General features: G+C 38.6%; 1 protein-coding gene across 2 annotated transcripts in view; it reads right to left on the bottom strand.

Annotated features, from left to right (window-relative positions):
- Window positions 1-27,569, bottom strand: part of KLHL1 (kelch like family member 1) — a 263,122-nt gene that overhangs the window by 50,116 nt on the left and 185,437 nt on the right. For both annotated transcript variants that reach the window (XM_074859534.1, XM_074859535.1), the window contains one exon: window positions 9,069-9,293. In XM_074859534.1, the coding sequence (XP_074715635.1) occupies window positions 9,069-9,293 (225 nt within the window). The remainder of the gene's footprint in view (window positions 1-9,068; window positions 9,294-27,569) is intronic.

Raw genomic sequence — 27,569 nt, 5'->3', positions numbered from 1 at the left:
TTCTTAGAAGTGGATTCCTTATTGGAAAGCAACACCTGGTAATTCTTTTGCAAAATCTTTTCTTTTTTTAATTTAGGGCATAGGTAAACAATTGCAACTACATAGTACCATACTGGACTGGCTGAGAATATTGTGTCTCATTTGGCTAAGGAGTTATTTATGAGTTTTTTCCTCTGTGTTTTAAAGAAAAATGAAAACATTGAGTCAGGATTTTGCAACTACACTTGGTGTGTTTGCTTCATTCATCCACATTGTTACAGGCAAAAATCACATCTAAAGCAAGAAGTGTAAAATGACATTTCAAAGTCAATGGCCTTTATGACCAAATTTGAGCTACAGGAAACTGTCGTTGCTTTGAGACTGTTTCTGTACTAATTCAGATTCTTAGTTTCTATATAACTGAATAAATCTAGCTGAAGCTATTAATTTTTCACCAAAATGGAAAAAAGAGCTGTCTATTGCAAAGTACAGCTGATAAAAAGTGGTTTAAGCTGTGGTATCCAAATCATATCTCTAAGGCTCTAAATTGAAATGCCTTTACAAAGAAAGTATTTAGACTCTTCTGTCTATCTGAATGGAAGAAGGCTGTCCAAATATGATCACTTTCATGATGATTTGATTCTGGGAATTCCTTTGTAGAATAAAAAATTTATATTGGTACTAACATTATTCTTCACTAACATTCTAAACCAAAAGATTTACAGCTTTATTTTCAGACTTCAACTTGGCTTCAATGGAAAATAATTGATGTATTTTGATATTTGCTGAATGATAGTAGCCAACTTTGTAAGTGGTCAGTCCTCTATTGTGTAAAGCTTATCTACATCTGAACTGTGAATATCACTTGTGTGGGTCCCTGTTTATGCTTGTCCTTTAATTTTTGATCTTTTACCCTAGCATATAGTAGATTAAGATGACATCCATCTTTTACCATAAAGGGAGTTTACTCAGATGAAAATACCTACATTTGGTTAAAGTAATACCACTCAAGTTGCTTTTTCAGTTTGAGGATGTAATTAATTTCTAGATTATTTCTCACCTTTTTAAAAAATTTTTTCTTTTCAGAAGAGACTTTGAGATCTTTAAAAAAACAAATAAATTAGAAATTAAAGGATTATATTCAATCCTGGGAAACATCCCAGTTCTAGGTTACTTTTCTTAACATTTCACTCTCCTTTATTATTAGTTGCATTCCTGCCATTTTGTGAAGTGAGTGAACTGTGGTTGTTAGTAATATTGTTATCTAATATTTAGTCAAAAACTAGTGAACAAACAGCAACAGATTCAGTCTAACCTAATAAGGAGTTCATGAATGTGTAGTAAATTGCAAAAAGATCTTTCAATTAGACAGTAGCAGTGTAATCACACTTATATGGCAAACATGACAGACCATTACTGAAATGACTATAAGAATGAACTGTGGAGCCCAGCCAAGGTGTTCTTTGTTAATTACACAAGAAGTACCTTTCAATGTAAAAGGTTTTTTTATACATTAATTCAGTGATATATATATAAACAGAATATAAAAAATTAAAGCTAGCTTTTAATATTGTGGGTTTTTTTTTCTTTTCAGTAGTAAAAAACATGGTAATAGATTTACAACCAACTTCCAATATGGATAAAACTCACGTAGGCTTTTTTATGAAAAAAAAAAAAAAAAAAAAGAGAGAGAGATTCAGGAAGCAGACTTCCAGTTTGAAGTGTTCTCAATAATCTTCATTGTACCTTGAGAGGCAGGAACTGCTCCCAAGCCACAAATTATTTAATCTTAAACTTTTTTTTTTTTTTTTCCATGGAAATGGAATATGTCACCTCAGTTTTTCTATTCTGTTGTATATATTCCTACTTAGTGGGATGAATCCTACCCTAAATTCTTAGTTCTCTACAACTGTAGAGCTTGTAAATATGCCTTAAGCTATCACACATGTTAAAAATATTTGATAAAAGATAATTATTTTGAACATTTAAAAATTATTTGGAAAGCATCTCATTACTTTTAAATCATTGAAACAGACAACAATTAAATGCTTTAGAAGTAGTTAAATATTTTATGAATTACCATTTAATGTTTTTTGAAAATGTATAGGCTTAGATTGATTAATGTCTTTATATTTATACATGTATTTTCCTTCTGAGATTTACCATATCGTAAGAATAAAATCAAAGCCAAGATAAATTAATTATGAAGGAAATAAATTTTTGTGACATTTTACATAGATGAAAACATAAAGTTAGATTTACATCAATTTGCACTTCGCTCCTGATTTTCTTTATTAATAGTCAAAATCTTCTTCTGTTGATTCATCAGTAAGTAAGGGTCAGGACTCATTGGCAATAAGGATCATACATTTCTCCTGGTGAATGAGCTCTTTAAGCAGTTTCTGATAAAGAAAGAAATTATTACACTATGTTCCCATGACATGTTGATTTAACACACTTTCTCTCAGACAGCTACGGACAATGATTAAAATAAAGATAGAAAAAGTGAGAATACTCTTAACAGTTAACAAGAAATTGAATTAATATATATAATAAGCATTGTCTTAATGAAAATGAAAGATTCACAGAATTACAGAATCACAGAATCATCTAGGTTGCAAAAGACCTTGAAGATCATCTAGTCCAACCATTAACCTAACATTGACAGTTCTCAACTACACCATATCCCTAAGCGCTATGTCAACCCGACTCTTAAACACCTCCAGGGATGGGGACTCCACCACCTCCCTGGGCAGTCCATTCCAACGCCTAACAACCCGTTCTGTAAAGAAATGCTTCCTAATATCTAGGCTAAACCTTCCCTGGTGCAACTTGAGGCCATTACCTCTTGTCCTATCGCTTATTACTTGGTTAAAGAGACTCATCCCCATCTCTCTGCAACCTCCTTTCAGGTAGCTGTAGAGGGCGATGAGGTCTCCCCTCAGCCTCCTCTTCTCCAGACTAAACAACCCCAGTTCCCTAAGCCACTCCTCATAAGACTTGTCCTCCAGACCCTTCACCAGCTTCAATGACCTTCTTTGGACACACTCGAGTAATTCAATGTCCTTTTTGTAGTGAGAGGCCCAAAACTGAACACAGGAATCGAGGTGCGGCCTCACCAGTGTTGAGTACAGGGGCAAGATCACTTCCCTGTCCCTGCTGGCCACGCTATTTCTGATACAAGCCAGGATACTGTTGGCCTTCTTGGCCACCTGGGCACACTGCTGGCTCATGTTCAGCCAGCTGTCAATCAACACCCCCAGATCCCTCTCTGACTGGCAGCTCTCCAGCCACTCCTCCTCAAGCCTGTAGCGCTGCTGGGGGTTGTTGTGGCCGAAGTGCAGCACCCAGCATTTGGCCTTATTGAAACTCCTACAGTTGGCCTTAGCCCATCGCTCCAGCCTGTCCAGGTCTCTCTGCAGAGCCTCCCTACCCTCGAGCAGATCAACACTCCCACCCAACTTGGTGTCGTCTGCAAACTTACTGAGGGTGCACTCGATCCCCTCGTCTAGATCATCAATAAAGATGTTAACGAGGAGTGGCCCCAAAACCGAGCCCTGGGGGACACCACTCGTGACCGACCGCCAACCGGATTTAACTCCGTTCACCACAACTCTTTGGGCCCGGCCATCCAGACAGTTTTTTACCCAGCAATGCATGTGCCCATCCAAGCCGCGAGTAGTCAGTTTTGCCAGGAGAATGCTGTGGGAAACGGTGTTAAAGGCCTTACTAAAGTCAAGGTAGACAACATCCACAGCCTTTCTCTCATCCAATAAGCAGGGCACCCTGTCGTAGAAGGAGATCAGGTTTGTCAAGCAGGACCTGCCTTTCATAAACCCATGCTGACTGGGCCTGATCATCTGGTTGTCCCGCATGTGTTGTATGATGGTACTCAGGATGAGCTGCTCCATCAGCTTCCTGGGCACCAAAGTCAAGCTGACAGGCACGTAAAATTATCTAGTACCAAGTAATAGTGTTTTGGGTTTTTTTTATTAACAATAGGTTTTCATCTTAAGAACTTAAATGGCAGATATAATCAACAGATCATGAGATTTTTCAGTATCATTCTGTTGACAGGGATTTCATGACACAACTCTGTCATGTGGAAGTCTGGACATGGATCTTACAGTTATTTCTGTGGGATATGGAAAATCACTAGAAAAGATCATCTGAGTGAAATGATGAAAATTTTGTCTAGCTTTTCTAGAACTTTTTCAGAATTAATGGGAAATTATTTTCTTTAAAGTTCAAGAAAGCTTCAAAATTTGTCTTTGAATAGGCAGAATTTAATTACTATTAGATAATTAATGGTGGATAGTTCTCTATGTTAAGACAAGGCAAAATAACATTTCTTTCCCTCAAAAAAAGCAACTTGCCAAAAACATCTTGCTGGGTAAGGAGCTCACTTTATTAAACTTTATGTAACATTTATTATTCTTAAAATTCATGACATTGAACTGCATTTATATTCATAAATTATGTGTAAATTTTAATATGTATAGTACTTTTAAAGAATCACAATAGTTCTGTAAATCTATAGTTCCATGCCTGTGTTGCAAATTTCCACCTTGACTGGTGTCAGTATTTTAGATTATCATTTTTGTCACTAGCATTTAATGCAAATTTTCATCCATAAAAATTTAATTGTACCTCATAATTTAGGAAATACTACTTTATTCAGTGTCTTGTACTTAAAGTGCAAAACAGAAAATTTAAATGAATAGAAGCGTTGACTTTAAGCTTTTGTATTATTTCAAAAACAGTCTTCTATGTGAAATAAAATTAGTAAGAGAAAGAAAGTATTCAATAAACATTTAAACCTCCCTATTATTATCAGCTTCAGGAATGCAATGGTTTAAGTACGCAGCTTCATTTGGAATTCAGCTATCAGTTAAACTTCTTCATGCTTGGCCATTGCATACATTATAACTACAGAAAATGCAAGGAAAGGATCCACAGCTTTTCTACAGGCACACAGATCTGGAAAGAAATGAATGCTTTAATGCAGGTAAACTGGTTTAATTTACTTTGTGATGAAGTCGAGGGTAGTTTATAACTTCCAAGCTGAAAAATGTCACTAGTTCTGTATTACTGACCAAAGCACTGATAGTGCTATGAATCACAATGTCCACAGAAAAAAGATGCTATAAGTTTACGCCAACCAGATATGTGTGTGAGTATATATATATATATATATATGCATACACACAGGTACGTCATGATATAAATGACATATATGAACATATATACATATATATGCACACATGTATCATATATATTTGATTTGGTATGCATATATTTATGTACCATTATTATTTATGGATCAAAAAAGAGGCTAATCATGTCTTTGATTTTGGCAAAAAAATAGAAAGTCCTATCTTATTTTTGATTTGTTAGCTCTGATTTTACCTATTCCCTTTAATTTACCAGCTTTTTGACTGATACTTCAGTTTCTCCACAGTCTTTTCCTCTTAACATTTCTCATTACTATACTTCTTGAAAATTACAGAGCTATCCCTGTTTTTTCCCTGCTATTTTTTTTTTCCTTCCCTCTGCCTCATGTGTTGAATTATAAAGCAGTAAGCATGGTATCAAGCTGGGTCTAAGAAGCAGGGTGGGTCATTCTCTTTCAGTGAAATACGGAAATAGACCTTTGTGCAAACACATAATGCCATTTGATATTTTTGTCATCAACATCAAAGATATTCTGGCATATTTTATCCTACAACTCCCTAACTTCCCATATTTTCTTTCCACTTCCGATTCTTGAACTTAGTCTTTCAGATGTTAACTCCTGCACATACCAGTTACATGACAAACACATTATAGGCAGGTATTCACTCTGTCTAACTTTAAGCATACTCCTTAGGACCTTAAGAATACATTTACATTACATTTTTATCTGGTTCAGAACAATGGGTTGAAGCCATAACCCACTGTGTAAACTGAGACTCAGAAACTCTTTAGGTCCTCTGAGACCATTCACTCTGGGTAGAGTGAATTCTATCTACCCTAGGCCTATATGCTATATAAATATATTTAAGGCTTTCCCATCATCAATGAATATTTTTTTAGCATTTATATCATTTTCACTCAGACAATTCCAAATGGCAAAATTCTCTTTTCAAAGTGGGAGGGAGGAAAAATATGTTACCTGCCTCCACTCTAAGATGCACAGGAGTTTGTTAGGTAATACCATGCCCTGTTATCCTTCTTCCCACGCTGATCATCTTGCAAATACATGTTTGACTATGGATAGTGAGATCAGTATATTTACAAAGCTAAACCCCAAAGCTCAAGTATAGGCTTAACAAACAGTGTAAATCTAGACTAAAATAGGATCTTAGACACTTTTTCAATAGTTCACGGAAAGGGCAAGACAATTTAGGATACCTACCTGAAAAGGCTGTCTTTCTTGCTTAACTCTACTGGAAGCCTAATTTTCACAATGAGGCACTTAAAATATTTGCTTTGGAAAGACAAGCTGAGTATCAATCTTTTGTTTGGTGCCTTATTTATTTTTATTTATTTATTTTTAACCACAGTTCCACTGGATTTGATATCTAAAGTTTAAATTAGTCTATCATTGATTTCCTATTTCCTTTCTCTCTCCTCCTCTGTGTATCCCATCAAGTCTTTTTATGAAGCAATTCTGCATCCACTTTTCCCATTTCTTTGTTGAATTTATAATCCACAAACTGTTTTACATTTTTCTCTTCTTCATTCTTTCAGTCTCTTTCTGCCTTCCTTATATGGGTTTTGATTTGGCTTTCTGTTTCTCACGCTTCACCTTCCCCGTATTTCATTTGTGTTTTTTACTGCCTTTCTGGCTTCTTATTATTCTTTCATATTCCACACTGGTTTATGGCCTACTTGATGGGGATATTAGAATCACTGTTAGTTGAAATAATAGTTTTGGATCCCACAGTCTATCCTTTCATTTTTGTACTTTACCATCACCACTTACTCCAAACACTACCACTACCATAGCTTCCACTCTTCCTCTGACAGTGCTAAAACTACCTAACATATGACTTTCTACACTATGTATTTTCACTACAAGAACAGTCAATTTTGATTCTCTCATTTCTCATTTCTACATATATCAGCTTCTACACACATCAGCTTCTACACACATAGTTCTGTTGAAGATTATATGAAGACAGAATAAAGTGAATGGTATTGCCTGTTTGTGACTTTAGTTACAATGAGGTACATTTGAATTTTTTTTTCTGATGTAAACAAAAAGAGGTGGGTGCCTACTTCTAATCTTGTATACAAATCCAATTCAAACAGCTCTAGCATTATCACTACATGGATATAACAGAACACATATTTAGAAAATAAATGAAAAAAAAAAGATTTCTTACTGCAGATGAATTTCTTATTACAAAGGGCATTTACTAAAATAATTATTTTATGGGATTCCTGGAAAAAATATTCAAACAAAAAAAGCAATTATTTTCTATTAGCTAAGTTTCTCATGAAAGAATATGTGACTCACAATTCCAAATAAAGAAAAAGAGCACATATCTACTGCTTCCCAAACAACAGCATTTAATCATTGTCATCATCACCAATAAAATCCCAGTTTATACTTCTTTCCTCATTTTACATATTGCTTACAAAAAGCCCCAATTTCTGCAATACAAAAATTCAAAAGTGATTCCACACACACACAAAAAAAAAACCCCTCAAGTGGTTAAATGCCTTGTGTGTTCCATTTTTTCTCCTGTAGAAAACATAGCAGTTTTTCTCCAGTCATAACCTCAACATTCCTGAACAGCTTTACTTAAACTATAAAGGTATTTTTCAAGTCTATTGATCAAAAGCATCTGTAGAATTATCAATCCAAAATTATACATTTTTTTTTAACTGATCACAAAGGGTTTTCAATCATGGCTCCATCTCTCTTCTCACTGGGAAAAGTTTCTTCTCTAGCAAGCAAACCCTAATGTTTTATTAATATTTTCCTGTGTTATAGCTGAAGTTGCTGCATTCTTACTACCCTTAGGAATAGCATTGAAACTAATAACAGATTCTGTAAAATTCTGGAACAGTAGCACATTAAAGGACTTGCTGCTGACTGTAACTCAGGGGAATGGACATGATAACCTAGCATGTCTTTTCCATTTCTATTTTTCATGATGTTGTAATGATTCTATCACAACAAGTGATTTTAGCAGAACAGATATTGAACAGTTCAGTTTTCTATACCTTACAAAAGTTATGTTCTGGTGGGTATGTCCTATAGATTCTAAACTCCTTTCTTGAAGGAAGAGAATCTCATCACTCTACAGTTAAGAATAAAAAATTATATTTTTGAAACATCACAGAATTATTTATGCAGTTGTATTAGAGCTTTTTTCTCATGTATATATATGATATACATAATAGAAAGACTACTTTTTTTTTTTTTTTTCAAGGAAACAATATAACTGTCTTTTGCGTAATTAAAAAATAATAACACCTCCCCCTAAATGTATATTCCTTCGAGTAGAGAATGGGAATACAATGTGGCTTGATTAATGATGACAGTGGTATGGATAATACTATTATAAAAACAAAACAAAGCAAAACCCAATTGTCTAAAAACAGGCTATGGGAAAATATGCTCTCAGTCATGATGAAACTATTGCTACAAATACTTTGTAAAGTGCATCAGTCCATGACTGAGAGAATGTTTATAGCCTTTATTTCCTAACATGCTGGATAAATGAAAACACATAATGCTTTGGTTAAAAATAAATAATACCTTGATTGATTGATTAATTGATTGATAAAGATGTCCTTTTTCAAAATCGGTGCATACAATCCTGAATTTTCTCACTAACCTGTGTTAAGTTTCAGGGTTTGTTTCCCTGTTCCTCTGTCTTTTATTTGCTGTTATTTTTTTTCTTTTCCCTAGTATTATTTTGGTAAATAATAAAAATGTACTTTAACTTTCCATATATTCTTAGTGATCTGACAAGAACAATGTAATCAGCTACTGGTACAGAGTGCTACAATAGCTTAAAAGTACCTAGTTGTCCATTACAAATTACATACCTAAAAAATGTTGTATCTTTTTGAAACATTTTTTTCCTTACCTAAGCCATGCCTATGTGTTGACATTGGTGGTAACACAGTCCAAGTCTTGGTCTTTGGGTTGTAACATTCAACAGTGTTTAACGTCTTTAAACCATCCCGGCCTCCAATGACAAACAGCTTGTCATCGATGACAGCAACACCAAACTGAAGCCTCCTGCCATTCATCACTCCAGCCTGAATCCATATATTTGTTCTGAGATCATACTTTTCAATAGTTGTGGCACCTGATGAATACAAAATGCATACAAAATTGGCACTGGGTCTCTTCTTTCTGTTTTGTTTGGTTTTTTTTTTTTTTTTTTTCTCCCTTAAAATGCGAAAACTTTAATTTTATTTTTGGATTACTTACAACATCTTGACAAATATTTTTTGTTTCTTTAGAGAAAGTAGCCTCTGGAATATATACATATATGTGTGTTTGTGTGTGTGTGTATTACATTTTTCCTTCCCCAAGGAAAGTGAAAAAAACCCACACCCTAAATGGCCCCAATAGAATCAAAGGATTACAAGTCTGAATAACAGTAAGCTCTAACTTTATGATCTTTTTTTACAGTTCAGTGGCATAACTAAGATAACTAATCTTGTTACACTTGATTCCAATTTTCTGTCCAGTATAAAAAAAGCCTATGAAATTACATGATATTTTCATTAAAAATTAGAAGTTGTATTTTAATTTGGTTCATATTTTCTTTCTTATTTTAGGTAATTCTGCAGTCTATTTCAGACATGTTTCTGCTGGAAGTAGAGAATGTTGTACTTATAATCTCAAGCAAAATATTTGAAGAATGTTTCCATATACAGTCAAAACCTTTCCCTTCTGAAATTAGTTGAATTACTTTCACAGATTAACTCAAAAGCTATAAAGAGCAATATGTATAGAATAACTTACCAGTTAATCATTAAAAAGTCATTAAGAAGCCTCTGCGGTTAAAAGTAATTTGTATGCAATATACAAAGATGAGATACAAAATGAAGAGTTTATTAATAAAAACAGAGGGATAAAGGAAGCATAATTAACTTAAGTAGATTCCAGAAAGCGAAAGAGTAATGCATTCCATTAATTGCAATATGAGTGTAGGAAAAGTTAATTTAAAGCAAAAGCACAAATATTTGAATGACAGATGAGTTTAAATTAATCCTTAAGAGAGAGACTTGATAATTCATCAAAACGTAACCAACATTTCATTTTTACATACATATAATAGTGCTTCATTTCCCAAGTTTAAATATCCCTCCAGAAAGAATCAACATACTTATTAAGCTTTACCAACTAACTATTTGTATTATAATAAAAGGTTAGAATTCTATGGGAAATAATTCTTTTCGGATTCATTCATTCTTTGGAACAGAAGAGCAATGAACCAAGTGGAAACAAACATCATGAAAGCAATACTTTTGTTAATTGAACTAAAAAAGATATAATTTAAATTCAATTTGTATCTAAGTGTAGTGGAGCAGCAATAATGTACAATTCAGCTGGATGTACTAAATCCCCTGCTAGTTTTATGAAGTCATAAAATATATGAAGCAATTTTTGCAATCGATTGAGAGAGACATATTTATTTATCTTTTTACCCGTAATTTAAAATTGAGAACCATGTAAACGCATTAATCTTTAGGTTCAAAAGAACAAAAATACAGATTATTTGATACAGTTGTTTGGTAGTGCTGCAGGGCATATTATAATGATGCATATTAATAAAGTTATGTTATAGTGCTTGAATTTTTTTATATGTGGAATGTATTCATGTTAGAACTGTAGCATATGAGTTCTATAATGCTTTCTACTTCAATGGTAAAGAGTACAGTTTAAAAGCTTTGTCATTCTGATTTCAGAAAATCTTACTAACAACAAATAGAGTCTTTAATTATGTTCAGTTATATATTTTCTAATATTGGTTAAGTCTGAGTTTGTCACAATGTTTTATTAAATTACATATTGAGCATCTAATCCAGCAGCTCCTGAAGTGCCTGAATTCTGTTTATCCAGTAAGATGCCTTGCTAATCTATAATAATAGTAATAGTAATAGTAATAGTAGTAGTAGTAGCAGTAGCAGTAGCAGTAGCAGTAGCAGTAGTAGCAGTAGTAGCAGTAGTAGCAGTAGTAGTAGTAGTAGTAGTAGTAGTAGTAGTAGTAGTAGTAATAATAATAATAATAATAATAATAATAATAATAATAATAATAATAATAATAATAATAATATCATGTGGAATAGGTACCAGTTCTATAAAGTGCTCTTTAGCATTGGGAACAAGAATATAATACATTTCAACTGCAATTCAGACAAGAACAGAAGACCTCTTAAATTACCATAGTCCTTGGATGAAATAAGCTCATGGATGAAGAAGGGATGATAGAATCAGCTAAATATCTTGACAATGGGCAGAAAAGCATACTTTTAGTGGTTTTTGGCTGAATTCTATTTCATGCACCCCAGTTGTCTAGCACTGGAATGCCTGTAGAATCTCCATGGATGTTAAAATTGCATGAAGAAGAATGTGGATATGCAAACAGCCTACTTCTTCTGTTCTTCATTCCCATAAAAATGGAGAAGTACTAGGACATCTTAGATTAAAACAGAGAACTACCTTCTACCTTTCATAGGAAGAAAACTGGGTGATTATTTCTGACAAAGATATAGATTATTTTCTTTCATTCAACTGATTTCATCTTGGAAGTAAAAGGATTTTCTGCACCAGGGAGAGGAGAAGAGGCAAAATCTTGATTAAGAACAACAGGATTTTACTAGACAAATCAGTTTAGCTACTTAATTGTCAGATCCTCTGGGTATATAAACTCAATAACGTATTGGAATATTGATTTTTCATTCATCATATATTTTATGGTTTGCATATACTTCAGAAAGAAATATTATTACATTGCCAAATGTTGATATCACAAAAATGTTAAGAGTTAAGATACTTGCTCTGAAAAAGAATAGAAGCAGAAGCTCTAAAGTATCCTGCGGTGCATCAGAAGCAGCATAACCAGCCAGTCAAAAGAGTTTATTATCCTGCCGTATTCAGTATTGGTGCAGCCTCACCTTGAGTACTGTGTGCAGTTCTGGAACTCATAATTTACAAAGGGTGTGAAGGTCCCTGAACACATCCAGAGGTCAACAAAGCTGGTGAAAGTGCTGGAAGGCATGTCCTATGAGGAACAGCTAAGGACTTTTGGCTTGCCTAGTTTGGATAAAAGGAAGCTCTCTACAGCTTTCTGAGGAGGGGAAGTGAAGAGGGAGGTGCTGAGATCTTCTCCCTGGGATCTAGTGACAGGACATGAGGGAATGGTTCAAAGCTGCATCAGGGGACATTCAGACTAGATATTAAGAAACATTTCTTTACTGAAATGTTGGTCAAACATTGGAACAGGCTTCCTAGAGAGGTGGTCGATGCCCCAAGCCTGTCAGTGTTTAAGACAATGCTCTCAATAATACGCTTTAACTTTTGGTCAGCCCTGAATTGGTCAGGCAGTTGGACAAGATGATCGTTGTAGGTCCCTTCCAACTGAAATAGTCTATTCTGTTCTACTCTGAGAACTTACAGGTCTCTTCTGCTAAATGAATGACGATGGGATAGTCAGAACAACAGGCATGATCTGTCTATGAAAATCTCACTTTAAAGACTTTCTGTTAAAGATTGGAGTCTTTATATTAATTTTATTCATATTAAATATTTAAAGGTGCTAATACAGAGAAATAAATAATGCATAGCAACTTTCAAAAAAATGCACAGATTCAACACAATGCTTAAATCATCTCTTCTAGCTGTAGGTCTTTTTTTTAGGTATATTCTCTATTGTATGATTTCATTAAGCTTACTGATTGTATCATCTTCTGCATCATTGTTGATGGGCAACTCATTAATCTCACTGCTAAAAAGGGCATCACTTCATCTTGATGACAATGTCTTTGAGTTAGATTTGCTGAGCACTCTTGTCACTGAGGACACTGTTGTGAAAATGCATCTGCTTTCCTGATTTTTAAGCATCTTCATTCAGATGGGCAGCAATGTCATTCTCAGTTTCTCTTACAGCCTTTTCTGCTGATTCTGTAATGAACTTAGACACTTGTCTTATGATAGGGCTACTGGAACTAAAAAAATCATAAACATCAAGTTTTCTGTAAATATTTTGCAGTTCTGTTTTAACATATATTTAACCAACTGATTATGTTTTCTGAGTTCAGGTAGCAGCTTTGTCACTGTCAGGAGCCTAAGTGGATAATAGAATCATTTAGGATGGAAAAGACCTTTAAGATCATTGAGTCCGACCATAAACCTAACACTGCCAATTCCACCACTAAACTGTGTACCTAAGCACCACATCTACACATCTTTTAAATACCTGCTGGGATGGCGAATCAACCACTTCCCTGGGCAGCCTGTTCCAATGTTTCACAACCCTTTCAGTGAAGAAATTTTTCCTAATATCCAGTCTAAACCTCCCCTGCTGCAACTTGAGGCCATTTCCTCTTGCCCTATCACTTTGCTTTGGAAAAGAGACTGAGACTCACCTTGCTTTCAGGTAGTTGTAGAGAGCGACAAGGTCTCCCCTCAGCCTCCTTTACTCCAGGCTAAACCACCCCAGTTCCCTCAGCTGCTCCTCATAAGACTTGTGCTCTAGACCCTTCAACAGCTTTGTTGTCCTTCTTTGGACACACTCCAGCACCTCAATATCTTTCTTGTAGTGACAGGCCCAAAACTGAACACAGTAATCGAGGTGTGACCTCACCAGTGCCGAGCACAGTGGGACAATCACTTCCCTAGTCCTGCTGGCTACATTATTTCTGATACGAGCCAGGATGCTATTGGCCACCTGGGCACACTGCTGGCTCATATTCAGCTGGCTGTCAACAAACACCCACAGGTCCTTTTCTGCCAGGCAGCTTTCCAGCCACTCTTCCCCAAGCCTTCAGCATTTCATGGGGTTGTTGTGACCCACATGCAGGACCCGGCACTTAGCCTTTTTGAATCTCATACAGTTGGCCTTGACCCATTGATCCAGCCTATCCAGACGCCTCTGTAGAGCCTTCCTACCCTCGAGCAGATCAACACTCCCACTCAGCTAGGTGTCAACTGTAAACTAACTTGCTAAGTAACTTACACTTAATCCCCTTGTCCAGATCATTGATAAAGATATTAAATAGAACTAACCCAAATACAGGTCCCTGGGGAACACACTTGTGACTTGTCACCAGCTGGATTTAACTCTATTCACCACAAGCTTTTGGGCTTGGCCATCCAGACAGTTTTCTACCCAGTGTAGAGTATGCCCATCCAAGCCATGAGCAGCCAGTTTCACCAGGAGAATGCTGTGGGAAATAGTGTCAAATGCTTTACTGAAGTCTAAGTAGACAACATCCACAGCCTTTCCCTCATCCACTAAGTGGGTCTCCTTGACATAGAAGATCAGGCTAGTCAAGTGGGTCCTGCATTTCATAAACCCATGCTGACTGGGCCTGATCATCTGGTTGTCCTGGATGTGCCATGTGATGGCACTCAAGATGATCTGCTCCATAAGCTTCCCCAGCACCAAGGTCAGGCTGACAGGCCTGTAGTTCCCTGCATCCTCCTTCCAGCCCTTCTTGTAGATGGGCATCACATTCGCTAACCTCCAATCAACTGGGACCTCCCCGTTTAGCCAGGACTGCTGATAAATGATTAAAAGTGTCTTGGTGAGCACTTCCATCAGCTCCCTCAGTATCCTTGGGTGGATTCCATCCAGTTCCATAGACTTGTGCGTGTCTAAGCGATGTAGCAGATTGCTAACCATTTCCTCTTCAATTATGGGGCTTCATTCTGCTCCCCGTCCATGTCTTCCAGTTCAGGGGGCTGGGTTCCCAGAGAACAACTAGTCTTACCATTAAAGACTGCGGCAAAGAAAGCATTAAGTACCTCAGCCTTCTCCTCATCCTTTGCCACTGTGTTTCCCCCCACAACCAATAAAGGATGGAGATTCTTCTTATCCCTCCTTTTGTTGTGAATATATTTATATAAACGTTTTTTATTGTCTTTATAAGGCAGTGATCAGATCAAGTACCAGTTGGGCTTTGGCCCTTCTGATTTTCTCCCTGCATAACCTAATGACATCCTTGTAGTCCTCCTGAGCTGCCTGCCCCTTTTTCGAAAGATCATAAACTTTCTTTTTTTTCCTGAGTTCCAGCCAAATATTTCTGTTCAGCCAGGCTGGTCTTTTTCCCCACCAGCTCAACTATTGGCACATGGGGACGGCCTGCTCCTGTGCCTTTAAGATTTCTTTCTTGAAGAATGTCCAGCCTTCCTGGACTCCTTTGTCCTTCAGGACTGACTCCCAAGGGACTTTGTCCACCAGGCACCTAAAAAGGCCAAAATCTGCCCTCCAGAAGTCGAAGGTGGCAGTTCTGCTAACCCCACTCCTTACTTACTCCAAGAATTGAAAACTCTTATCATTTCATGATCGTTATGCCCAGGACGGCCTCCAACCATCACATCACACACAAGTCCTTCTCTGTTCACAAACAACAGATCCAGTGGGACGCCTTCCCTAGTTGGCTCCCTCACCAGCTGTGTCAGGAAGTTATCTTCCACACATCCAGGAACCTCCTAGACTGTTTCCTCTCCACTGTATTGTATTTCTAGCAGACATCTGGTAAGTTGAAGTCCCCCACGAGAACAAGGGCTAGTGATTGTGAGACTTCTCCCAGCATCTTATAGAATATTTTGTCTGCCTCTTCATCCTGGTTGGGTGGTCTATAACAGAGTCCCACCATGATATGTACCTTGTTGGCCTTCCCCATCATTCTTACCCACTAAACACTTACTCTGTCATCACCACCATCAAGCTCTAGACAATCAACACACTCCCTGATTTACAGGGATACCCCACTGCCTCTCCTTCCTTGCCTATCCCTTCTGAAGAGTTTGTAGTCATCCATTGCAGCACCCTATCCGTATGAGTCATCCCACCATGTTTCTGTGATTGCAACTATGTCAGTTTTCCAGCTGCACAATGGCTTCCAACTCCTCCTGTCTGTTGCCCAATGCTGCATGCATTGGTGTAGATACACTTCAGTTGGGCTATTGATCCCACCACTTTTTGGGGGGGAGAAGCCTAATTATTATGTGACAATTCTCAGGCACTTCTGTCATTTCTAACACATCAATAACCCTTGTGTCTTTGCTTCTGCATGGCTCTCCATCCCTTACCTCTACTGAGATGGCAGACCAAAGGACCTTGCTAGCACACCATCCCTCAAACATTGGCACGCCACCCCCAGGCTTATCTCTAGCAAGCCTGGTTTTATCCCTTTTCCCCCTTTGAGACAGGCATATCCCATCTGTCACTACCAGGCCTGGTGTCACATAGACAAAGCCATGATCAAAAAACCCTAAATTTTGCCAGTGACACCAGGCTTGGAGTCAGGTATTTATCTGCTGGCTCTTCCTGTTTCTCTCCTCATCATTCTCTGCAACTGGAATTATAGAGGAGAACACTACTTGTGCTCCTGATCCCTTAACCAGTTGTCCCAAGGCCCTGAAGTCTCTTGATTGTCCCCAGACTTCTTGTTGCAACTTCATCACTGATGACCTGAAAAATCAATAATGGATAATAATTTGAAGGCTGTACCAGGGTAGGAAGCATTCTCTTCACATCTTTAACCCAGGCCCCAGGGAGGCAGCAGACTTCCCTAAAAGGTGGGTCCAGTCTGCATATTGGGCCTTCTGTTCCCCTCATGAGAGAGCGTCCTACGACAATGACCTGTCTTTTATCTTTATGGAAGCAGCTTTGATGCAGGGTGTATGCCGACTTAACCTTGGCAACACCTCAAAGCTAGATGAACCATTGTCCTCCTTATTCTTCAATTCCACTTGCAAAGCCTCGTACCTATTACGCAATGGCACCTGGGAAGGTGGGGTAGTCACAGAGGAGAAGCACCTGCTGTGCCGGACGGGAGCTTGTTGCCATTGCCCCCTACACCTTAAGTCATCGCATTCAGCAGGCAGAGAGGATAGGGAATCCTCCATATCATGTGTTCTGTCTGCCTGCTGGGCCTGTCCCAGGGAAGGTAGGGTGCGATTCCAGTAGTTTAGCTCTCTCTCACACTCCCTGATACCTCTCAATCTACTGACTTCTTCACGGAGCTCTGTCACTCAGCAGAGGAGTTCCTCTCCCTGGGCACACCTCCCACAGCTGTGCTCAGGTCTGCCGCCCTGTACTGGTGTCAGAGCAGGGCCCACCCTGCAGCCTGGTGCTGGGGTGGCAGCGTGTCCCCATCACAGCTCTGTCTGGGCAGCTGCGTCAGTTGTGATGGGTGCAGAGCTTAGAAAGGCCATGACCTTCTGTCGGCTGGACAACATTGCTCCCTGGTTGAGCTGGTAGGGCTTCAGCACCCTTCCTGCGTGCCCTTACGCATGGACTGCCATGCAAACTGCTGCACCACACCCTTGTTGACACACGACACCCTGTTTGCCTGCCCTGTTCACAGCACTTCTGGTTGCTAGCGCTGGCCAATGGCTTCTTTTCTATGGGGGGGTGAGGAGCTTGTCTCCCATTGCTCCTGGCCCCAACCAGGTTTCGCCAGCTGCTGTGGTGTGAGCTGCAGGCTCCTGGCTGCTCTCTTGGCTCCCCATGAGGTTTCCCCAGTTCAGGAAACCCCTCCCTGTGCACTGTGCTGGAGCGCTCCACTGTGGATCGTGCTGGCACCGGAGCTGCTCACATCAGTGACTGAGTGATAGTTTCAGCTAAATCATGTTTAAATCTCAAATCCCTTTTCTGCACCTCTGGGCTCTAAAGATCCTCATGTGCTTTGGGGAGTCAGGAGTTGTGACTCTGTTCTTCTTAAACCTGAATATTAGACTTCCAGTAATCACGTAGTAATAGAAAAGCAATAGGAGAAGGAAGGGGAGGAGCTAAATGACCTTTGCTGTATGAAAGACAACCTGCCAATGTCTCATCACTGTCAGTTTCTATTCTGACACCAAATGGAGTGAGCCTGGTTGTCACTTTGAGTAGCCTACTGAGAAATGGAACAGGCATTTGATAGCAGGAGACAAGTTTGAATAAGTGTCTCACACAAAAATGCTCCCTACACATCTAAAAGTGGGCTGGGCTATATATATCCAAGAGTTGACTTGGTTAATGTACTGATTGGAGTGTTTCCATCATTACAGGTTATTTAAATTGGTCTAGATTATTTTTAGTACTTAATGTATAAGAAATTTCCCAATATTTTCACTCCAAGTGGCTTTATGTTTGAAGGGTAATGAAAAGACTGTTTTAGAAGGACTAAGAAATCTGCAGAGTTGTGAGAAATTTTGGTGAAGTAAAGTCTCCACTTGTTGCAATTTTGATAGTTCCTGTCAAGTACCTGTTCTACATGACATAACTCCCAATTGATGATATCTTGCCTGCAGATCAAGGATGAAGATTAGCCAAAATTTCTGCAAAACTCTATTCATTCTATATCCTCTCCTGTGGTTGGCTGTTCCTTAACTTTAGAATATGGAGGACTAAGCTCCTTATAATGGAGAAAACTCTCCAAAGTTTATTTTACTTTGGGAAGTGTGATTATCTTTTGGAAACAAAGCTTGCAGAAGAGGATGAGGCTGATGAGGTGTCAAAAATTACAGGGACTGGGAATTTGATAAGTAAGCAGTGCTTGACTAGCAAAAACCCAGATGAACTGTAGCGGGAGGGAAAGGGTATGTCAGCAAACATTTTTTGACTTCACAATACACAGCACTCTTGCAGTCTTTTTAATACTGAACTCCATTTTAAATCTTCCTCTGCATGTCAGTCTCAACAGTTTGGACCTGACACCACATGGTCCCCTGGAGGGTGGGAAATAAGGGGCATGATTTGTGGAGAGATGGTTGGAGATTTATGCAGAGATTATTGTCCTCTTTTTAAATTATACAGTGAAACATACTCACCGCATTTCGATTCCTGACACAGGCATTCTTGACTGCATATTCACTGCATTTTTATTCCTGACACAGGAATGCTTGACTGCAGGGGATGCGTTAAGATGCAAAAAGGCTCCAGGAGCTCACTGCCAGATTCACCTCCTAAGTAGGTTACATATTAAGCTGCTTCGGTGAGAAAAGCTGTGGGGTTTGCTGTTAGTGTGCTGTGGCAGTCAGAGCTTTTCCAGGGGATTCTACTTCAGAGACCTCTTAAAAATCTTATTACAGAGGTTTTTGCCTCACTGCTGCAGAAGGCCACATTTGGCTTCAGAATAGATTATTTCTCATTTTCATTTTGTCCTCATACTAGTTGGCTTCTTTGTTAACATTGACTTTGGGCAACTGCCAGGAAGCAGCATTCATTTTCTGCATAAGCCTGAACTTTGTCCTACAAATTTCCCTCCTGATGCTGATTAACCAGACTGTTTCCTTGGACATATCCATATTGATATATCTCTCACCTCTCTTCATGGTCCACCTCCCTGCTTGGACAAGAACTGGATAAGCACTAGGATTCTTCCATATCCACAACCTTTTCCGCAAAGGAAGAAATCTAGGTTACAGACTGGAATAAAGCTATGAGATTGGCTAAGCCTCTAATACCAGCTCTACTGAACTGTGGCCACAGCATCCACCAGGTGCTGTAAAGACAGCCCTTTTGTGCCCAGAAAGCCCTGCACTAGTCCTGTCATACTGTCAGGAAAAGATTTCAAAGAAGTGAGAGCTGCTTTCTGAATTGCAGTGTGCACTCCACTGTAGTAGGACACTGGACATTTGTCAGGGTAAAGCCTGAGAGTAAGGAAGTGATAGTGAGGTGAAATGCAACATCAAAATAGAGGAATACCATTTCAGTCCATCAGTTAGCATCGTTCACTAGCATCACTACATTTTCTTATCAGGTGTTGACATGCAGGCAGGTACTTGAATGTGAGCACGAGTTCAAGTTAATATTTTCTCTATATACATGTTTATATATAATGCATTCATTTTATATAGAGATACATGAATATATTTTTAAGCATACGTGTCAATTTTTCACCTGTAAAAAAACCAAGGAAAGTAGTATATTTGTCTATCTTTAAGTGCCTTTTTTAGAGATAAATAAATTAAATAATATAATAACAGGGAGTATAAGACTTCCTAAAAGAGAATGTCATTAAGAGCAATTCCTGATTGCAATTTTTTCTTCCAGAACTGATAGTGGGTGTTGGTGTCTAGTCCCTGAGATGCTGGAGTGACTAGTGTCGGTCTCGGTCCAGCCAGGATTGGGGCAATGCGCAGAAGAAAGACAAACTCATACCAGTTTGTTGAAGGGGGGGCACTGCCAAGAGCAAATGCTGCTGCACTGTATGCCAGCTCCAAATTTATTCCCACTTGTTTACATAAGGTTGTTTTTACTTCTACATACTACTGACCTTCAGGTTTTATCTGTTTACTGCTCACATGCTCACCATGCATTCTGCAGGAGGTGTTCCAGCCTGCTGTTTCTGATGCTCGCAACATGGTGTTCCGAATGTTACTTCAGTTTCCCACAATCATTCTTCTAACCTCAAGGTCAGTTTACATTTTGCTAACCACCAGTTCTTAATTCCTACAGACTAGAGCTGTCAAAACAAGATGAACAGACAGAACACAGTATAGGGGTCCAGGAAGGCTGGACACTCTTTAAGAAGGAAGTCTTAATGGCACAGGAGCAGGCTGTCCCCAGCTACTGTAAGAGAAGCTGGCGACAGAGAAGGCCACCCTGGCTGAACAGGGAGCTTTGGCTACAACTCAGGGAGAAAAGGAGAGTTTACAGCATTTGGGAGAAGGGGCTAGCCACTCACAGTGATTACAAAGATGCTGTGAGGCTATGCAGGGCAGAAATCAGGAGGTCTAAAGCCCAGCTAGAAATTAATCTGGCTTCAGCAGTCAAAGATAACAAGAAATGTTTCTATAAGTAGGTCAACAGCTAAAGAAAGACCGGGGAGAGCCTCCATCCCCTGCTAGACACAGGTGGAAAAATGGTACCAAGTGACAAGGAAAAGGCTGAGGTCCTTAATGCCTTCTTTGCCATCTTTAATAGCAAGACTAGTTGTATTGAAGGAATCCAGCCTCCTCAGCCAGAAGACAGAGACTGGGAGAACAACCCACCCACAATCCAGGAGGAGACAGTCAGTGACCTACTGCATCACATAGAAACACACAAGTCTATGGGAGTGGATGGGATACACCCGAGGGCGCTGAAGGAGCTGGCTGGGGTGCTCACCAAGCTGCTTTCCATCATTTACCAGCAATCCTGGCTGACTGGGGAGATCCCGACAGATTGGAAATTGGCCAATGTGACACCCATCTATAAGAAGGGTCGGAAGGATGATCCCAGAAATTACAGGCCTGTCAGCTTGACTTCAGTGCCCGGGAAGCTGATGGAGCAGCTCATCCTGAGTACCATCATACAACACAAGCGGGACAACCAGATGATCAGGCCCAGTCAGCATGGGTTTATGAAAGGCAGGTCCTGCTTGACAAACCTGATCTCCTTCTACGACAGGGCGACCTGCTTACTGGATGAGGGAGAGGCTGTGGATGTTGTCTACCTTGACTTTAGTAAGGCCTTTGACACCATTGCCCACAGCATTCTCCTGGTGAAACTGGCTGCTCGTGGCTTGGATGGGGACACGCTTTGCTGGGTAAAAAACTGTCTGGATGGCCGGGCCCAAAGAGTTGTGGTGAACGGAGTTAAATCCCGTTGGTGACTGCTCACGAGTGGTGTCCCCCAGGGCTCGGTTTTGGGGCCACTCCTGTTTAAGATCTTTATTGATGATCTAGACAAGGGGATCGAGTGCACCCTCAGTAAGTTTGCAGATGACACCAAGTTGGGTGGGAGTGTTGATCTGCTCGAGGGTAGGGAGGCTCTGCAGAGAGACCTGGACAGGCTGGAGCGATGGGCTAAGGCCAACTGTAGGAGTTTCAATAAGGCCAAATGACGGGTTCTCCACTTCAGCCAAAACAACCCGCAGCAGCGCTACAGACTTGGGGAGGAGTGGCTGGAAAGCTGCCAGTCAGAAAGGGACCTGGGGGTGTTGATTGACAGCCGGCTGAACATGAGCCAGCAGTGTGCCCAGGTGGCCAAGAAGGCCAATGGTATCCTGGCTTGTATAGGGTGGCCAGCAAGGACAGGGAAGTGATCTTGCCCCCGTACTTGGCACTGGTGAGGCCGCACCTTGATTAATGTTTTCAGTTTTGGGCCTCTCACTACAAAAAGGACATTGAATTACTCGAGCATGTCCAGAGAAGGGCAACGAAGCTGGTGAAGGGTCTGGAGGACAGGTCTTATGAGGAGTGGCTGAGGGAACTGGGGTTGTTTAGTCTGGAGAAGAGGAGGCTGAGGGGAGACCTCATCGCCTTCTACAACTACCTGAAATGAGGTTGCAGAGAGATGGGGATGAGCCTCTTTAACCAAGTATTAAGTGATAGGACAAGAGGGAATGGCCTCAAGTTGCACCAGGGAAGGTTTAGACTAGATATTAGGAAGCATTTCTTTACAGAACGGGTTGTTAGGCGTTGGAATGGGCTGCCCAGGGAGGTGGTGGAGTCCCCATCCCTGGAGGTGTTTAAGAGTCAGGTTGACATAGCGCTTAGGGATACGGTGTAGTTGAGAACTGTCAATGTTAGGTTAATGGTTGGACTAGATGATCTTCAAGGTCTTTTGCAACCTAGATGATTCTGTGATTCTGTGGTTCTGTGAAAAGGAGTGACTCATCAATCCAACTACATGTCAAAATGCAGCAGAAAGCTGCAACAAGAGCTCTCTGCACAAAGTTCTATGAAAGTATACTAGTCATTAATACATCCTTAATCATATAACAAAATGCCAGGTGATAGTCTTTGTTACCATGGATGAAAGTGCAGTTGTCTTCCTAAAAAATTCTGGATAATAATAAACTAATGGATATTTATAAGAGACTAGTTTTTGACTTAAATGAGCAGTGGGACAGTAACACAGATTGCAAGTGTACTTATGTAAGTAAAAACAATGTAAGAACTTCAGACAAATATGAAGTATGGCAGGTATTGCATCATTTTACCGTGAGGGAAATTTTTCCATATATATTCTCAAGAAGGGACACCCACTGACTTTAGGTGACCGGTGGTATTATAAGTATTATGGGATTATGCAAGTCAAAGTAATTATGATGGATGTCTATCTTTACAGAAAGTAATCAGTAAGTAATTAAGAGTAAATTATGAGTCATATTAAACTTAACCTTTGTATGTACTTCAATTTTTTATTGATGTTCCATCTCTCTACTTGTCAGTAGAAACTTGATGTAATTTTAGTTTGTTGTTCATCTTTAAATATGTTGCTTTCTTTTTTTGTTTTTAGAAGAAATCATGTCCTTTTCCTGGTTGTCATATCAACTACCATACTTGTTCTTTACAAACTGATAAAATATTTACATGACTAGAAAAAAAAGAAATAAGCAAGTCCTTTATTAAACTAGTAAGATATCAGCAAGAAAGCAGGAAACTGGAAACATTACTGAAACAGAGACCATAAATGTCCTAACTTGTCTATAGGTCATAAAAGGTCTATAGTTGTCTAACCGACTTTATTTTTTTTTTTCTGTAGGCTTTTCACAGTAACATACATACATATATATGTATATAAAATCTCATACGAGTCTTTTCATGGTACAGCTAAATAACTTAGGCACACATAACAGTGATAGTTCTGTTGGAGACCCCATGGTGTTAGATTAAGCCTCTGTTCAGGAAGTTATGATTTCCCCAGATGACACAGAAAACTGTCAGAAGTATAGGAAAAAAAAATGAGCAGAAAAACGAGAAGAAATAGAAATAAATTCAACACTACATGTAAGAGAAAAGAGAGATCCTATAGTGTTGAAGCTGCAAGAAATGAAAATGATCAGTGAAGAGGTTATTGTTGAATTTACTGTAATGTTGATGTGATTTTATTGTGTTAATAACAATGTGGTGGTGCACTTGGAACTGTGAATAGCTGTAAATTTCTTTTGATTTAAGTAAATAAAAATGAATAAATGCAGGATTTAACTAGGCTGTAGATTTTAGGAGCAGAAAAATCTACATTATTAATCATGTTTACTGTGGTAGTATGTATAGAACTCACAAATATGTTCTATTTGTGCTAGGCACTGCAAAAATCAATGTAGAAGTCAACTTTATGTATTACAGACTGAAAACCAGACAAGCAGAGGAAGTAAGGCATACAAAAATAAATAATGTGATAGCAGCAAATATTGGTTCATTCTACAGCCATATGTTTATTCACTAGATTTAACTAGGAAGAGGTAAATTAATTGGGAAAAAAAATGAAAAGAGACGGATAAAAGCAGATAGTAAGATGAAGGTGAGATGGTGGGAAGAAGACAGTGGTGGAGACAAATATTTTGGCAGAGCAGGAATGAAGATGCACAGAGATAGGCAGAAGATGAATTTAAACAATAAGAACAGAGTGGTGGTATTCCACTACAGCCATAGTGCTATAATATTCTCTGAAAAGACACAGTTTCCTTTGTGCAATTTCCTGGCTGTTTTTGACAAGTAGGGTGGATTCAGTCATCCTATCAGGAGTGGGGAGGGATACAACTTCAAACATGAAAATGCAGGTATCTGCAATTTGAGGAATTTATATTAGCTCCCGAGGTAGTCACTGCTGCCAATGGATTCTGTACAGCTATCCTGTCTAGCAAATATCAGTCTTGACTAGCCTAACTGTACTATCTCCATCCGTATTGCCTACAGTGAGCACTATGTTTATAGTTTAGGTGTAGATGTGTATAGTGTAAACACTAAAATTTAGGTGAACCATGTTCTAGTTCTAGTGTCAGTTGTTAGTACCTATATTAGAGTGAAAGAGGAAAGACCGTACAGGTTTCAGTAATGCAGGCTATGGCAGTTCAAGACAAGGGAAGGGACTCCAGGCAAGTTTTCTATTGTGTTTATTTTCTATAAGAATTTAGATAAAAGAACACTGACATTTTAAAATAATTTTAGATAATAGATTGAAAATGAAAGGTTTAGGAGGAAGAAGTATTTTCAGTCTTCATCCTTCAGGCATAACTTTGTTCACGTATATATTTCAGTAACTGTAGTCCAAATGCTTTTGTTTTTCTAGAATTCTGATTCATTTTAGTTAATGTGAAGAATCAGATTAAATGGCCATGAAGGGGAAATTATTAGATAGCATTTTTATGCAGTACCACTGCTGCATGTTCCCTGAAGTAACTAACTTAACATTTTTTTTAAAGCATTCATAACTCATTATAATTTTATTATTAACACTTCTTGCAGATTTTCATTTTCTTGTTTGAAACAGATACAGTGACAATAAAATGTTTCTTTGTCAAGCTCCTTAAACTGCCTGCTATTGTACCCCGTCCCCTCTTCCTGTGATACTATAGTTGAGTACTTCCCTTGAAAAATTAATAAGATATAAAGATGTATGTTCAAAATACACAATTTTTAAGGAGGTATACTTACTCAGTTTAGAGAACTGAAATGTTCCAGATTATATTTTGTATATATGGATTGTATTATCCTCTCCAGATTCATTCATCAGGGTACCCAGGGGCCAAGGGACTGTTCATTCCCAGTACCTCACAGAGCATTTGGAAAGTGCTTTATAAAGAACTTGAAGATAAACTTTCTGTCCTGAAAGCTGTTATTCTTGAAAGAGTAACCCTGTCCTCTGAGTGGTGACTAAAATAACTCCTAAATTTTAATACAAGTATACAATTTGCAAAGTGTGAGTCATATTTTAAAATATACATGTTAATATTTCACAGTTCTTTTACTTTCAACTTATTGATGGTTCTACTCCTTCTATAAAGTAAATATGACCTTGAATTTAAAACTGCTTTAAACATTAAATAAAATTACCCTTCAATGAAATTATCACAGCCTGTACATAGAGATTTTTCATAAGTTACTGACCCACAGCTGTATGGTAATTTTTAAATGATGCAAATCCCTGTGGTTTGAATAATTACTGGCCCCAGAACTATATAACTGTACATTGTACATGGCTATCTCAACTCTTTTCCCATCTGTTTCTTTACACGCTCTGTCCTACATATTTTGCCTTTTACAGCAGCCTTTGCAATTGCCCCAGACTCTTGGGGGAAAAAAAAAAAAAAAGGAACTTTGAAGACAGTTATTTCTCTCTGAAGTTCTCTATCCACACTCTCTAAAATAACAGCATCACCTCACACTACTCATACATTATTTGTAATTTTTTAGAACAGTTTGGAGGGGGAAATAGAAGTAAAAGGAGAGAAAGATGCAAAGAAATGGAGGGGCAAAAGATGTGGGATAATACATAGGAGATTAAGAGACACAGGTTTGACAGGAAAAATTGTAGGTAGTCCATGAAGAGAACACATTTTAATGTAAAGTCTAAGACTGACATAATTTAAATAAGGAATAAGGATTTTCTTACTGACATAAAGACAGGTTGTTTCAGGGAATAGAATAAGACACAAATAGCTTTATACTGTTCTTAGCCTTATCCTAACATGTCTTTCTTTTGCCTGCTCCAGAGGTGGAAAGTTTTGAATCCCACCATGTCTATGAACAGTTAACTTTGCAGGACCTATTCTAGAAATGTCACTATTATATCTTTTATTTGCTTATTTATTTCACAAAGGAATTTAAGATCTTCTGGAGCAGGGAGAAACATCACCAGTTTGAGGATAATGTTTATCCTATGGTTCTCATATGAATGTTTTTTACAATCAATCTTTTCTCCAGAACAACTGTGTATTTTATTTTCAGTTTTAGCAGAGTGAGGAGGAGAAGGTGAGGAATAGGAGTCATGACCAAAGTCCAAAAGCTGCAGAGTGCATATGACTTAAGAAATCTCTGACTTCTCCATTTCCCTCTGACTAGCTCTAGACAGCATCTTGATTCATGCACTTATGTTCACAGTTCCCATTCACAAAGCTTATTCTCCTTGTGTCCTGTAAATCAAAGCAAGGCACTTCATAATGGAATCCATTCTAGGAAGTAGCCCCTTACTGATAGAATTTATTTACGCTTAACATTTTGGTACCTAAATCCAATATGGGGATTTTTTTTTTAGCTTTGTGCTTGAGTTTCCCTATAAGAAGAGATAACAATATTTTCATACCCAAAAGGATAAGATGTTAAAGACTGAGGAATCTGAAAGCATTGTTATAGGTATTATTACCTTTTACAACATAAAAGACTTGTTCAAAGTTGTGTGCTTGACCTGTACTTAAGTCCTGGACTTTGGGCTGGTAAAACCTGCATTGCTAAGATTAACCAAATTAAGACGATGCATCTATACTGCCAAACAGCATGGCCCCCAGGCCACTCCCTGGTCTTGAATGCTTATATTTCATACATATATGTTCCTTAGTAGGTTCTAGTGGGAGCAGTAAAGCAAAAACAGAAGAAACACCTGGGTGCAGCATTCACTTCAGGGTCCACTCCTCATTGGCAGACTGGATGAGAACGCAGCACATTTGATTCCTTCCATCATGCAATAACTTTGAAGATGATTTTAGCA

Source organism: Strix uralensis, chromosome 2, assembly GCF_047716275.1.
Source record: "Strix uralensis isolate ZFMK-TIS-50842 chromosome 2, bStrUra1, whole genome shotgun sequence".
In the NCBI taxonomy this organism is placed as follows: Eukaryota; Metazoa; Chordata; class Aves; order Strigiformes; family Strigidae; genus Strix; species Strix uralensis.
Note: the sequence above shows the minus strand (reverse complement) of the source record. Positions and strands in the feature narration are given on the sequence as shown.